Raw genomic sequence first — 15,351 nt, forward strand, 5'->3', positions numbered from 1 at the left:
GGAAGAAAGTTGTTTTTTTCCATTTCAATGGTGAATTGGATACATTTGTGTTGTTTGTTCAGGTAGCTAAGGAATGTATTTAGTGCTTCGCGGCAGTGGGGCAAAATGGCGAAAATATTGTCAACGTATCTGAGCCAAATTTTGGGCTTTAGGCATGCTGACTCTAGAGCGTGTTGCTCAGTCTTCCATATAAAAGTTAGCTATTGGGTGGGAAAGTGGTAAGCCAATGGCTGTACCCTCTTTTTGAAGGTAAAAATTGTTTTGCCACACGAAATATCTGGAGCAGAGTATGTGGGCAAAGAGGGCCGTGATGTCATGTGGAAATATGTTCTGTAGGAGCAAGATAGTATCATTGATTGGGCCATTGGTGAAAAGGGAAGTTATGTCAAAGCTGACTAATAAATCTTGGTCGTTGAGTGTAATGTTTTTAATTTTGTTTATGAAATGTTGTCTATTTTTTATGTAGGAAGGGGAATGACCTACCAATTCCTTGAGTGTGGGTCTAATTTTTTGGCTAAGTGGTAATTCGTGCTGTCGATTCCTTCAACAATCGGGAGTAGTGGTGTGTCTGTTTTGTGTATTTTTGGAAGGCCATACATTCTGAGCGCTTGGGCATAATGAGGTATTAGTTTTTTAGTTGTTTCTTCTGGCCATGTGTTAAAGGATTTAATTAATTCAGTTGTTTTCTTTTTGATGCATTTCGTGGGGTTGCAATTTACCATTTGGTAGGTGTCTTGGTCCGATACCAAAAGGTTCATTTTTTAAAAAAAAAACAGTGCCATTTCCTGTGTCTGCTTTTGTGATTATAATGTCTTGGTTATTTTTGAGAGATTTGTGTGCCAGTTTTGTTTAGGTTGCTGCTTAGTTTTTTGTTTGAATTTAGTATACAGGATGTTTCCATGCGTATTTTGTCAGCTACATTTGTGGGAAGGGATCTTAAACCTCTCTCTCGATATGATAAATGATATCAAGTTTGTTTACTGACCTCGGTGCAATGGTGTAGTTTAGACCTTTCTCCAGCAGTGAGAGTTCACCTTGGGTGAGATTGTTTGATTGGTTGATAACCAGGTCATGGTCCGAATACTCTAATCCAAAGTATTTTAATAATAAGGTGCGATACCTTTTGGCTACTCATATATGAAAATATGGCTTCTACATTACTTCGACTTTAGTATCACCTTTATAGAAGAGGAAAGTTGTTCTGATCATCACATTTTAAGTGTAACCATTGGTAACAAAAATTTAAATGGAATACACAAGACAAACCACTCCAGTAACTTTAAGTACTTCACTGACAAAACCAATCTAGATACATTTGCAAAAGCACTGAAAAGAGACTTTCCATGCTTAATCTCAGAGTGCCACTTCACTGTGACCAGCGAACAACAGCTTAGCTTAGACAAGAACTTAGTCATCTGGGCAGCATCATCATCATCAAATCTTTCCGTGCCTACTGGCACATAAGGCAGCACTCTGGGCATCAGCACAAGCCGACATAGACTTCCTTGGTCCTGCCTTTCATCTGGTCTGAAAAAATCCTGTAACCATATACTCAAAACACCCAAGAAGCTAAACATCATTGGCAGAAGATCAGAACTTCAGTGGAATGATGAACTAACAGTCATTCTGAAAATGTGTAAATGCACTCAGGACGACTATATCAAAGAACTACAACAATCAAGATTTAAGACAGAATAGATGACAGAACTACTATAAAACCAAATACAGCTATCAGTCCAAAATTATAAATACAAAAACAGAATTGTGAAAAAAATTCTACTGTTTCGAATATATTGAATCCTTGAAACTGTATATATAAATTAGCAGCAAACAAGAATAAACCAGCATCTATATCATCAACTATTAAGAAAACAGATGGCTCTTACACTAAAATCTTTTGGAAGAAATTGCAGCTATAATGATAAACAAGTTTATTCCTGATGGCAACGAATCAACAGATGAGGAAATCCACAAAGCTTACAGACAAAGAATGAAAACAGTTAATAGACACTCTAATCCTAATGATGATGAAACTGAATCTAATGAAATAGAATCAATAGTAAGTTCAATGGATCCAAGAAAATCTCCTGGAGTGGATGGAATAACCAGCAACATACTCCTAAGAACATTTGTCGAATTATCCAAATTCATAACAACAGTTTACAACAAATGCCTAAAGAGAGGGCAATTTCCTTTATTATGGAAACACTCTAAAATTATACCCGTGATCAAACCAGGAAAAGTAATAACCAACGAAATTGGCAAATACAGGTCAATTAGTCTCATAATGTTGCTAGTATGGTACTAAAAACACTTCCGATAAACCAAATAATGCACTATGTGTCTATTCAAAAGACCAATTAAGTAGTAATCAGTATATATTTAGACCTCAATCACAGTAGAAGCAATCATGGAGGTTAAAGAGTTCACAGATGACAACCTACAGCAAAAAAAGACATACTACTGACCTCACTCGATGTACAAGGAGCCTTCGATGCTGCATGGTGGCCAACCATAATTACTCAGTTAAGAGATTTCAAATGTCTAAAAAACTTACTCAACTTCACAAAAATTATTTTACAGACAGAAGAGCACCCATGACATTGAAAAACCACAGCTGTAAGAAAAGTCAAACAAGGTTGTCCACAAGGGGTCGACCAGTTTATGGAACATCCAGTATGACTTGTTATTAAAACTTCCTTTCACTACTGAAACTTTCACCAGTGATGCGATGAATAATGAGCGACGGTTTACAGTTAGAAGTAACAGCCCACAAAGAATTCTTTAAAATTGCAGATGGATGCATAAAAAGAAAGTTACATACAATATCACCAAGTCTAAAGTGCTCCACATCTTATTAAAAAAATTGAAACAACCTGTAACAGCCTTCCTAAACAGGGAAATTCTAGAAGTACCCAGTGAGCTAAAATACCAAGTAACAACAGACAAAAGATTTACCTTCAACAAGCACATATGCTGTCGAAAAAAAAGATACAGTGGAGATTAGACCAATGAGTGCTGAAAACAATATATTCCAGAGCTATGCAACCACTAATATCTTATGCTGCACCTACTTCGAAAGATGCATTAAAAAGGATACAGAACAACATCTTTCAAAGCAGCTTGTTGGTCTTACACTGAGCTGCATGAAAATGCAAGAATTCTCTTTTATATATGAAGTCACTTCTAGAAGATAAAACTGAAATGCCAACACTGATCCAAATTGCTATAGATGGCCTCACCCAGCAAAAATGTGATGAATTCCATATCTCTTTCATCGTATATTATAGAAAGTACATTATAAAAGAACACTGCTCTAGAGTGCATCTCCTCTGTTCAAACAATCAAGCAGAACAACTTGCTATAGTTCATTCACTTACACCCTTCTGGGAATTAGAACTCAACACCTCTCATCAAAAAACCACAAAAATTTACAGTGACAGTAGAAATGTATAGACAGCATAAAACTAGAATGACCATCTGGTGTTAATAGAGCAAACAAGAAATCTGGTATGCGATCTCACTCTTGAGGGATTGGAAATCAAATTCTGCTGGGTGAGGGTGCATACCGGGGCAGCAAGAAACAAGAGAGCGGATCAGCTGGCTAAAGAAGCAGCTATAAAAATGGTTAGAAATACGTTATCAAAATATGCTATAAAAACACTTGCAGAAGAAATAAGCCTAAACTTGTGAAAAGAAGAATTTTTCCCACAGTTTAGGCTTATTTAAACAACAAAATAATTCTTGCCAAGTGTTAGAAGCAGAATACAGCTGAAAATACATGCATCTCTCCAGGTTTAACTAAGCTACTAACAGAGCATGGAAAATTAAGGCACTATCTACACAGATCCTGGAATTGCCATTATGCATTTGTTTTACACACCTTCAACAGACTGTCAATCGCTTACTTACTCTAAGACTGTCAACTACTGGATTCCATCCAGATATTCCTAATATAACATATCATTACTTTGGATGATGTGTTATATTAGGTATTACTTAAAATTATTTAATTTTGCCAATAGGACCAACTTCCAGTCATTGTAATGTAACATAAATGACTAATAATGTTTGAATTATCACTCATTTATATATATAGATATAAAAATATAAATGTAAATATGGATGTAAAAGTAGGAATATGTACAACATATACATGTAAAAGTATAAATGTGAATATTGAATTAAGAAGGGCTATGATGGCAAATGATTCGATATATAGGCTGTGTAGAAGGAAAGGATATGAGTTTTTGGATGTGTGGAGTGAGTTTGAGGGAAGATTGGACTTTGTATAAGTGGGATAGCCTACACCTGAATGCGTTTGGTATCAGGAGTCTTAAAAAACTAATAAATCTATCCGACCTAACACAGAGAGTCAGGGAAACTAAATAATAAAGGGCAGAATGGTGAGAATGTGAGTGTAAGAGTAGCAATGTTAATGACAGGAAGGAGCTTTATAATGGAAATATTGATGAGGAGAGAACGATTCAACTTTGTGTTCATGTGATTCCGCCCATCAAACATGTACAAAGATGTCTACATCTATAAGGCACTAGAGAAGAATAGAGATCTGCAAGTTGTTCTACTGTGTCATGCAGACTGCAGACAAGAGTATACAAAAGAACATGCAGGTATTATGTCTGTACATGAAAGCTAGCAGTATCTGAAACAAAGGGCTGTAGAGTTTGCTGCTTTGGTCAATATGTTCGGACCTCAGATTGTAGGCATTAGTGAGACCTGGCTTTTAGAATCAGACACAATAACTGGTGTCAGGTGTAAAGGATACAGTATTTTTAGGATGGATAGAAAGGATAGGAAAGGAGGGGGGTATGCTGCTAATGATATTGGATGACTTGAATTCAGTTAGAGTTGAGACCTATGATTGTAGTACTACTACTAACAATATTTCATGTGCCAGTGAGTTTGAAACCATCTGATGTGAAGTGTAATCTAACAAGATCAATTAAATAGTGGGGGTGTTGTTACAGACCTGGTGGATCAGTTGCTAGTGATAAAGAAATTTATCACCAAATAAAAAAGATAAGCATGAAAAGAGTAATCATAACGGGAAACTTTAATTATCCAAATATTAAATGGGTAGGAGTAGAATCTCATGAGACGAATGAAAATGAATTTATTGAGTTGTTGCGGGACAACTTCCTCAAGCAGCATGGGACAGAAGGAACTCGAGGTCAAACTATTTGTCTTAAAGGGAACATCGGATCTTGACAACCTTTATTTGGCCTAAACCCAGCTTGTTGATTGATGTTCTCCAAGTTTCTCTTCTACAATCTTTCTCAACCTCTTTTCAGGTATGCTTGCATAAATCTTACCTGGAACACTAAGTATGCATAAGATTATAGTCTGAGTTACTGAGAGGAAAGGTGATTACTGTGATTCCCACATTCAATTTTATTCCTTTTTTTATAGATGGGTACTATGAGAGCTCTACTCCAATCATCAGGAATTCACCCTTCTGACCAGATTCTCTAAATTATATTATGTTATTATTTTATACTTCCACACTTAAGCATTTCTGATCAAACATCATCTACTCCAACTGCTTTACCACATTTCAAGTTTTTGATGGCTTTTTCTACTTAAGCATTGATATGCAATCCTCTTTGCATTCCTCTTGAAAATTTTCTAGTGCAGTGCTGTCACTGCTTGGTTTGTTTAACAGTCTTTCAGAGTAATTACCCCAGACATCTAGGATAGCCTTAATCTTCAATTTTCACGTCACCATTATCATTTTTGATTCCTTTTATAGTTCTCCTTCCTCCAACCTCCCAGATGAGTCTTGACTCCATGAGGTCTTGGGGTAATAGTAATAATAATAATAATCTCTAAGCTACTTCAATAGCCTCCAGAATATTTTGCCACCTTCTTAATATTTATTTCCACACTCTAACCAACGTCTTCCCATGACTTTTGTTTAGCTACTTTGAGACATAGCTTAGCTCTCTTACATTTTTCTCTGCATTCTTTTAGGGCAGAGGTTTCCAACCATTTTGTTTCCTAGAGCACATTCTAAAATACCGGTAGGGTGACGGGCACCATCTATTTTTTCAAGCAAATTTTTTGAATTCTCTTGTTAAATGAATGTAACTTCGAATGCTCGTCTACTTTACATTGTATGCATTTAATAACTGTCATGTGTCATTAACGCATGCGTCATATAGCATGTCATGAATTGTTGTGTGATGTGCACGTGATTATTTCAAACTATACGGCACACGGTTGAACAGCGGCGGGCACACACACAAATTGATTGATGGGTGCCATGATGCCTGCGGGCATAGGGTTAGAGTATCTGTCAACTTATTTGCTAGGAACTTTTGGTAAGCTTTCTTCTTTTTCAGGGCTGCTTCTTTAACTTCTTGTGTTCACCATCATGTTCTTATTTTTCTATCCTTACAGACAACTTTACTACCTCTCTAGCTGAATCAATCAATGTCTTCTTTAGAGGTTGCTACTGAGATTCAAAGGTTTGGTTCTTGATTTCAATTTTTCATTTTGTCTTCAGTAATGTTTGTATAGTCAAGTCTACAATTTACATGTAAAAGCTGCTCAACTTTAATTCTTTTTAAAATTTTCTTACGTACTGTTTTTTTCAATGTGATATCCATTTTTATTCTGCTTAGTACCAAGTAATGCTCACATCCAATTTCAAATTCTCTGTACACTCTTGTATACTGAACTATCATGATGATATCACTATCAACAATGATGTAGTCAATGAGGTTTTTCCTATTTCTTGTGGCCTCTCTCCACATGAACTTGTGCACATCTTTATGTTGAAATATGGTGTTAATAATGACTAGTACGTGTCCTGAGCAGAAGTCCTGTTAATACTTATCATTATTATTAGCTTTGCCATTTTCACCAAATTTTTCCAAAATGTTCCTATATGCCTGGTGGGATTCATTTGCTGCCTGTTCTCAAAAAATTCTTCCACTTCTTCCTTAGAAGAACCTTCTGTGGGACCACAGGCACAAATAAATTTCATTATTATGTCATATGTCTTGGTTCTCTTGTCAATCTTTCCACAAACAAATCCTGCACACTCTTCCTGTGTACTTACTCTAATCACTTGCCCAAACACACAGCACAGTTGTGTTATATGCCTTGAGACATCTTATGTATGTGCATGTGTGTGACTGATATAGTGCACTTTCTGTAGATCCATACCTTCTCATTTCTGGTTCAATCTTTCTGCAAACACATCATCCTCACTCTCCCATCTATACATACTCCACTGATGACAGTCAAGTACCTTTGAAAAAACTATATGGATCATTAGATATGATTTTCATCCTGTGCATTGTGGTTCTTGTTCTCATTGCCATTTTGCTTTCGTTTACCATAAGTCTGGAAAAAAAATCATGTTAATTTATATATATATATATATATATATATATATATATATATATATATATATATATATATATATATATATATATATATATATATATATATATATATATATATATCTGACCCCCACACAAAAGGTTACAAGACCTATACCATATCAGTAATACCACTCAGTAATTCCACTATATCGACTGATTCGGTTACCTCCCTACCCTCAGCATTTTTTAAAATCATTCTGCCATGAACATTTTTCCTTTTACTTGCAACATATTGAAAAACTGTTTGGGATTCTCTTCAGCCTGCATGGCCAATTTTCTTTCGTAATCCGCTTTTGTTTTTCTTACCACCCTTGTTAACATCCTGGCCTGAGCTTTATACTGTTCCTGCACCTGCTGGTCACCTTTCTCCTTAAATTCCCTCCACAATTGTTTCTTTTTTTGCAGCTCAAGCTTAATAGTGTTATTCATCCATTTAACCCCTACTTGATTTATTATTCGGACTCTTGGTATACAGTCAACCATTGCCTCCTGCAAACACTTCTTAACCACCTCCCATGCACTATCAACATCCAGCCCTTGCAGTTTTACATGCCATGGCACTGAGCGAAGCACACTCCTAAGCTTGTCATACTTACCAGCCCGGTAATTCCACATGTACCTTGTCTTAATTGTAAATTCCACTCCTTTAGCCACCTCCCAAGTCATGACCTTATGATCACTCTCACGAATTAGTGGCAACATGGTCATGTTCGTTACAGCCACATTCTCACATGCAATTACTAGGTCAAGCACTCTCGGCTCCCTGGTATTTTCTACTACATGCTGTCGCAGATAGTTGTCCCTTAATAACCGCATAAAATCCAATTCCTTCCTCCCGTGTGCCCTCTTTTCTTTCCAGTCAATGTTACCATAATTGAAATCACCCATAATAATTTCCCTCCTTCCACTCATTTCTTCTATTTGCCTATGCATACTATCCCCCACCATCTATTCCGTCACCTGGTCTATAGCAGCACCCAATTGTATATTTTGTTCTGCTAGACTCTATCTCACACCAAACAGTCTCAAATGTGCTCTTTTCTCTATCCGGCAGTTCAACTTCTATACTTGGCTGCAACTCATCAGCTATCATCAATAACACTGCTCCCCCCTTTTTATTCTCCCTGTCACTCCTGAACACGCTATACCCGTCGCATTTAATCCCACTAGCTTTATCATCTTCTGTCAGCCATATTTCGCTAATACCAACAACCTGTGGCATGGAAGTGCCAACCAAGGCCAAAAACTCTTCCTTCTTGTTCCTAATACTCCTGGCATTAGTGTACATGAATTGCAGAAGCCCATTAGTCCCATCCCTACTTTGATGCCTTATACTAACTATCCCATTCTGATTTGTTGTCCTTTGTACTCGCTCGGGCATATTTTACTCATTCATACACTCAACTGCCTCCCTAAAGTCTGCATATCTACTTCCCCCACCTTAATAAATCTAGTTTCCCTGAGTCTGTACATCCACTTCCACTTCATTCATCAACACTTTTTCAAGCCTCTGTACACCAAATCCATTCAAATGTAACCCATCCATCTTATATAAATCCTTTTGCCCATCGAACTCACTCCACACATCCACAAATTCCACACCACTCTCCATGCATAACCCACGCATAAAGTAATTGGCAATTATGGCCATCCTTCTAAACACTTCACTGTCATACCGCAGTAAAATACTCACCATCCTAACTCTCACTCTTCTCTTTTGCTACCTCTAGTAATTCCCTCACATCCTCTATCATTTCCATTTTGTCTTCTTTCAAATCATTTGTTCCTGCCACAATTATCATCTCTTTGACCCTCTGTTTTTGCACTCGAATAGATTCGCTGACGTTCTTTATGTTCGCACCCGGCTGGTACGATTTCATCAAACTCTCAACTAACACACCTCTTAATATATATACAATAATGAAACATAACAAAGCAACAGTATGCATACCTCATTATCCATATGCCTCCCAGATTGGCTATTAACAGATTTTAAAGCTATGGCTTGTTTCAGCTTTAGAAAATTTTGTGTTAATTCTCTTATGTCCTTCTCTTTCTCTTCATGGAGTATCTTAAACTTTTCCATTTTCTTCTTATAACTGCTATCCTCATCTTTAAACTTTTCTGTTGTACAATCCAGTTTATCTAGCAAATATATTTGTTAAGATATCTATTGTGGCCTGAAACTTACTAATTTAGAACAAAAGAATAAACTGACAGTTCAAAAATGAAGTGTTTGGAATTTTAAGTAAGTTTAATGTAAAGAGATATACCAAGAGAATGTGCAAAGGAGCTAATAGTGTCCTTGACTTAGATCTTCAATCAGAGGCCGATGACATCAACAGCTGCAGAAGGGGGAAGAAGATGAAAACAGTCCAACTTTATAATGGAGTATCGAAGTTCATCCCAAACTATAGACCAATTTGTATATCAGGTATATGTGGAGAGTATGTCAGAAAGTCTGGTTGGAGATAGAAGACAAATTTGTGGACTGATGAGAATAGCATCAGTATCAGCAATTTCCTGATATGTATCCTCAACAGATGTTCAGGCTACTATCACAGCACTACATGATTAAGTTTACATTATTATTAATCTCCTAATCACAATTTTCCTCCAAATTAGTTGATTACTTCGCAGCACTCCAATATTGTCATATCTAACATTTCATGCTTCTAAGGCACTTCTAACTGAATCAATCCGCCTGGACCATGGTCTTTTCCCTACCATTTTGCATCAAACACCTGTTCTGCTAACTGTTCCTCTCTCATTTGATTTAAGTGACCATGCCATTTTAAATTATCATCGCTTACACATTCTTGAATGCTAACAATGTTATATTCCTTCCTAATGTCTTCAATTTTAATACAATTCTGTCATTGATGCCTTTTGTTAGAAATAAAGCACATTGATCAAGTGCTTTATTTGTAACCCATCTCTCAGATGTATAACTTAAAACCAGTATGAACACCGTCCTGTATACTGCTAGTTTAATGTGTTGGCTAATTTCTCTCTTATTCCATATAAATTCATTCAGCTGGTTGTCCACCATGCCAGCTTTGGTTATTCTATTGTGTATTTGCAGAGTTAACTTGATATCAACACTTTAGAGATGTCAAACTTAGCTCTTTGCTTTATGTAGATGATGTTGTACTCCTAGTGCTGATGTCAAGTTACTTATGCCTAAATAGCTGAAATATTTTATTTGTTCTATAGGCTCACAATTCAGAATGGAGCTGTTCAATGTTTCTGCTTATTTTCATAGTTTTGTCTTTTTATTGTGAATTTTCATACAAAATTTCTTACAGCTGTTATTCAATTTAGTTAGAGAATCCTGGACTCTTGCACTAGGTTTTTAGGAGTACATCATCTACATAAAGCAAAGAGCTAAGTTTGACATCTCCAATTCTAATATTATGCCTAATGCCACTTTCTTTCAAAATGTGATCTATATAGATAATGTCTATCCTTGTCTTATCCCTAATTTTGCATCAAAACATTTCATGTATTTCCTTGAATTCTAACTGTTGACTTAGCACTTAAATATAGACTATGTATTGCTCTGTAGGTTCCATTTATCTCACATAAGTGTAGTGTTTTGAAAAGCTTTTCTCTGGGCACCTCATCATGTGACTTTACCCATGATGAGTAATAGATCTTTGTCATATTACCATAATTTCATAACTATTTGTCATAAAAAGAAAATCTGATCTTGACAACCTCTATTTGGCCTGAACCCAGCTTATTCTTCTCCCGGTTTCTCTTCCACAATATTTCTCAACCTCTTTTCAAGAATTTTTGCATAAATCTTACCTGGAATACTTAGTAGAGATAATCCTCTGTAATTTTCACTTTCAGCTTTATTCCCTTTTTATAGATGGAAACTATTAAAGCTTTACTCCAGTGATCTGGAATTCGACATTCTGACTTTTCTTGCAGCACAAAAAACTTGATTATGGCTAGCACCTCTGTATCTTAGAATTTCTTCAAAACCTCTGACATATCTTCTTATATATTTTAAAAGAAAAAGAACAAATTATTACAATTTGATGAAACATGGGGGCTAAAGGGATTTAAGATTCTTTCTTGTGGTTATTATTATTATTATTAAACAAGACCTCATGGAGGCAAAGACTCATCTAGGAGGTCCTTTTATCTCACACACATCTCATCATACCGCGTCTTAAACACATTCAAACTCTTTGCAGACACCACACTCTCAGGCAAGGCATTCCAATCACTCACAACTCTGCACAAAAAAAAACTGCCTCTCACTCCCCTACTCACACCCTCTTTATACAGTTTCCAGGGATGACCTCTGATTCTCCCCTGATCTCCCACTATTCTCTGTAGAACTTCTCCACCATTGATCCTATAACAACCCCTTACCAACTTGTAGGTCTCTATCATATCTCCCCTCTTCCTTCTCTCCACTAGACTCTGCAAATTACATCTTTTCAATCTTTCCTCATACTCGACATTCCAGAGGTCAGAAACTACCTTAGTCAGTCGCCTTTGGACCCTTTCCAACATCTCTTCATCCTTCTGAAAACCAGGTGACCAAATCTGGGCACAATAGTCCATGTGTGGCCTAATCAAAGCCTTATACAATGGAACAAGAATCTCCCTACTTCTACACGTCAGTGTCCTCCGCATCATTCCCAGAAGTCTTTGTGTTGTCTTCACAATTTTGGCGATGTGTCCCCTAAATTTCAGATCCTTATCCATTATCACCCCCAGATCTCTTATTTCCTCTACTTCCAACAATATATTCTCACCAAGCATAAATTCTGCATCCCATCTTTGTTTTCTAAATTTTAAAACCTTACATTTTGCAACATTGAACTCACATCCCCATTTGCTTGCCCAATCACTCAATTTATTTAGGTCTTCTTGCAAGGCCACAACATCTTCACTACTCTTTATGGTTCGTCCCAACTTTGTATCATCTGCAAACAACTGAATATCTCCATCCAAATCTTCACCAATATCATTACTATAGAAGTTAAATAGTAATGGCCCTAAAACAGATCCCTGAGGCACTCCACTAGTGACTTTCCTTTTCCTGGATATTGCACCCCCATACACAACTTGTTGATACCTATCAGATAGCCAGTCTCCAATCCAATGCACTAATCTAATATCCAACCCCATCTGCTCTAGTTTGACTGTCAACTTATCATGAGATACTCTATCAAAAGCTTTTGCAAAATCCAAGTATAATACTGTGTATCCTTCTCCTCTGTCCAAGGAAGCAGTCACTTTATTGTAATAAGTAAGTAGATTACTAAAACATGACCTCCCTTTAGCAAAGCTGCAATTACGTTATTAGCTATGGCCTCTGTTTTTTTCTGGCACTGGAATATTTTGGGACATAAAGTATTGAAATAAGTTTTGACTGGCAGTCACATGATTTAAAACTTTGATCATGTACAATTTTGTGAAAAGAAAAGGTAGCTTCTTTAGCTGCATGAGCATAGTCATCAGATTTTGGCTCTTTGTTTTTGAAAAATGCTTTGAGAGTCTTACTAATTTTACTTGCTCTTACAGCCTTTTGATTTTTGAAGTGTCTATGTGTTTGACAATGTCATGCTGGCCACCAAATCCAAGAGAATATTTACTATTGCTCAAAGAACAAAATACAGTGTCACTCTCTTCATTTTTTCTTTTATGAAGTTTTTTCTTTTAATGTAACTTTTGACATCACGGATTATTTTAAATGTCTATAAAATTAGATCAATTGCCAACGTCATGCATTTTATCTGAATATTCACAATATGACTGTACACCACACCAAATGCATGACATAATACAACTGAAACTGTAGGAATAGTAAGGGGGGAGTGGAGAAGGAGTAGGGACATACGTGCAGGAATTGGATCGGGTGATTCATGTGATATAATAAAGATCTGTATTTAAGTTTTGTAGATCTGGAAAAGACATATGATAAGGTGGCAAGAGAAAAGCCATTCAAAACACTACAGTTATATGGCATTATATCAATAATAACTAATATTTAAGGAATTGACAGCGTATACCGGAAATACAGATCAAATAAACCCCAATACACACCCTCCGACACTTCGGCGAACGTCACGCCGCCATCCTCCCGGGAACCCACCAAAAAGACACGTGCACACAAGCACCAACACAACAAATGAGACCGAGGCCAGGACGGCAGCGCCCCCCGCCGGGGGCACCGTCGGGACTTTGGGGGTGAAATGATATTTTATATCAGTTGCTTTAATATCATTTTTATTCTAGCTGCTTATCAGAACTTTTTACCCCCCCCCCCTGTATATACATCAGAAATGGGTTCTTCTCAGAGTGAGATAACAAAGACCTTGGGATTTATATTAAGAATCTGCTGATTTAATGTAGAGTAAAATCTGAGCTAAAAGTGACTGCTTATCTAGACTTTGACTGAAAAACAGAGTTGCCACAGTGACTGTACAAGAAACTATAACAGTACTAAATGAAGAGTGTACAAACATTACCCACTGTTTATGGATAATTTTCCTACAAATTAGAATAATTTGTCAAGACACCAGTACTGTCAGGTTTTATACCTTAATCTTTACTGTACTTCTACTTAGATATTAACCTACCTCTTGGTCTCTTTCCAACTCTCCTGGAATCAAACACCTGTTTTGCTAACGTTCCTTTCTAATTCCGATTAAGCGACCATCCCACATGAACATTAGCTCTGCATACACATTCCTGAATGCAAACAATATCAAGTTCATTCCAAATATCATTATTTGTAATATGATTCTGCCATTGATGACATCTGTTCACTTCTCTAATTTTTCTCAGAACTCCCATAGTGGTAGAAAGTCTTTTCACTTGGTCACCAAGTAAATTCTAATAAACAAGAAATGATATTTTATAAATGCAGGTGAAAAAGAGATTATGGAAGAGAGATAAGGAGAGGGATGGAGAGCAGATGCATGAGAAATATAAGACTCAAGCCAGGAGAGTGACTAGTATGGTGAGGTAGGCAAAACTAAAAAATGAAATGAGACTGGCCCTAAGATCCAAAGAAATCCTTGGGAATTTTTTAGTTATGTGGCCAGCAAGAGCAAAAATTATTGTGGAAGAATAACACTGTGGGATAAAAATGGGAATAGAGGGACTGATGCAGAGAACATAATGGAGATGTTCAACGAACACTTTATTGGAGTATTTCATTCTGGAGAAATGGGTTTTAATACTACAGGGATAAGGCAGGTTCGAAGTTTAGAGGTGCAAGAGGAGAGTGTGTTCCAAATACTGAGTACTCTGGATGTCAGTAAAGCTGTGGGACTGGATGGTATTTCACCATGGGTTTTGAGAGAATGTGCTAAAGAACTGACAGCTCCATTGACCTGGCTCTTCAATAAAAGTCTGGCTGTGGGAAAGGTACCCAAGGAATGGGAGGAAGGTAAGATAGTGCCATTGCATAAGGGTGGTAGCAGACGGGAAGTGTCTAATTATAGGCCAGTTTGTGTGTCATCAGTAGCTGTTAAGGTCTTGGAGAAATAAGTGAGGAACTATATACAGTGTTACCCCATATACAGATGAGGATAATGTTATCTGTGAGAATCAAGATGGATTTGTTCAGTGGAGAATGCTGGTCTTGAAATTCATACTTGCTCTTGTTATCATTCAGGGAGTGAGAGGTGTGATTGAAATCTGATTATCGGAATAATGAATTACAGGTAACCCTTGTATAACACAGATGTTAGGTTCCATAGAAATGCTGCATTATATAAATTGCATTATGCGAGACTCAGATCACATACAAACAATAGGGGTATGTTCCGAAATCGGTTTTTAAAAAAAAAAAATTATATAAACAACAATGACATATCCAACAAAAATATATTTTTATTTAATTCAGGTAATTCATGTAAGTTAAGAAAACATAAACTATGACACAAATACATAGTATAAAATT

At 36.6% G+C, this 15,351-nt stretch overlaps 1 protein-coding gene across 8 annotated transcripts in view; it reads right to left on the bottom strand.

Moving 5' to 3' along the window:
• The window catches only part of LOC150102895 (cilia- and flagella-associated protein 184-like), a 423,759-nt gene that overhangs the window by 169,386 nt on the left and 239,022 nt on the right, over window positions 1–15,351 (bottom strand). For all 8 annotated transcript variants that reach the window (XR_016548819.1, XM_090397879.1, XM_090397877.1 and 5 more), the window contains exon 5: window positions 9,364–9,557. Coding sequence is in view for 7 of the 8 variants with exons in the window: in XM_090397879.1 (XP_090254005.1) it covers window positions 9,364–9,557 (194 nt within the window). In the remaining variant the exon portion in view is untranslated. The remainder of the gene's footprint in view (window positions 1–9,363; window positions 9,558–15,351) is intronic.

This window comes from Typopeltis vanoorti, chromosome 9 (genome assembly GCF_054136105.1).
Source record: "Typopeltis vanoorti isolate ZY-2024b chromosome 9, IOZ_Tvanoo_1.0, whole genome shotgun sequence".
In the NCBI taxonomy this organism is placed as follows: Eukaryota; Metazoa; Arthropoda; class Arachnida; order Uropygi; family Thelyphonidae; genus Typopeltis; species Typopeltis vanoorti.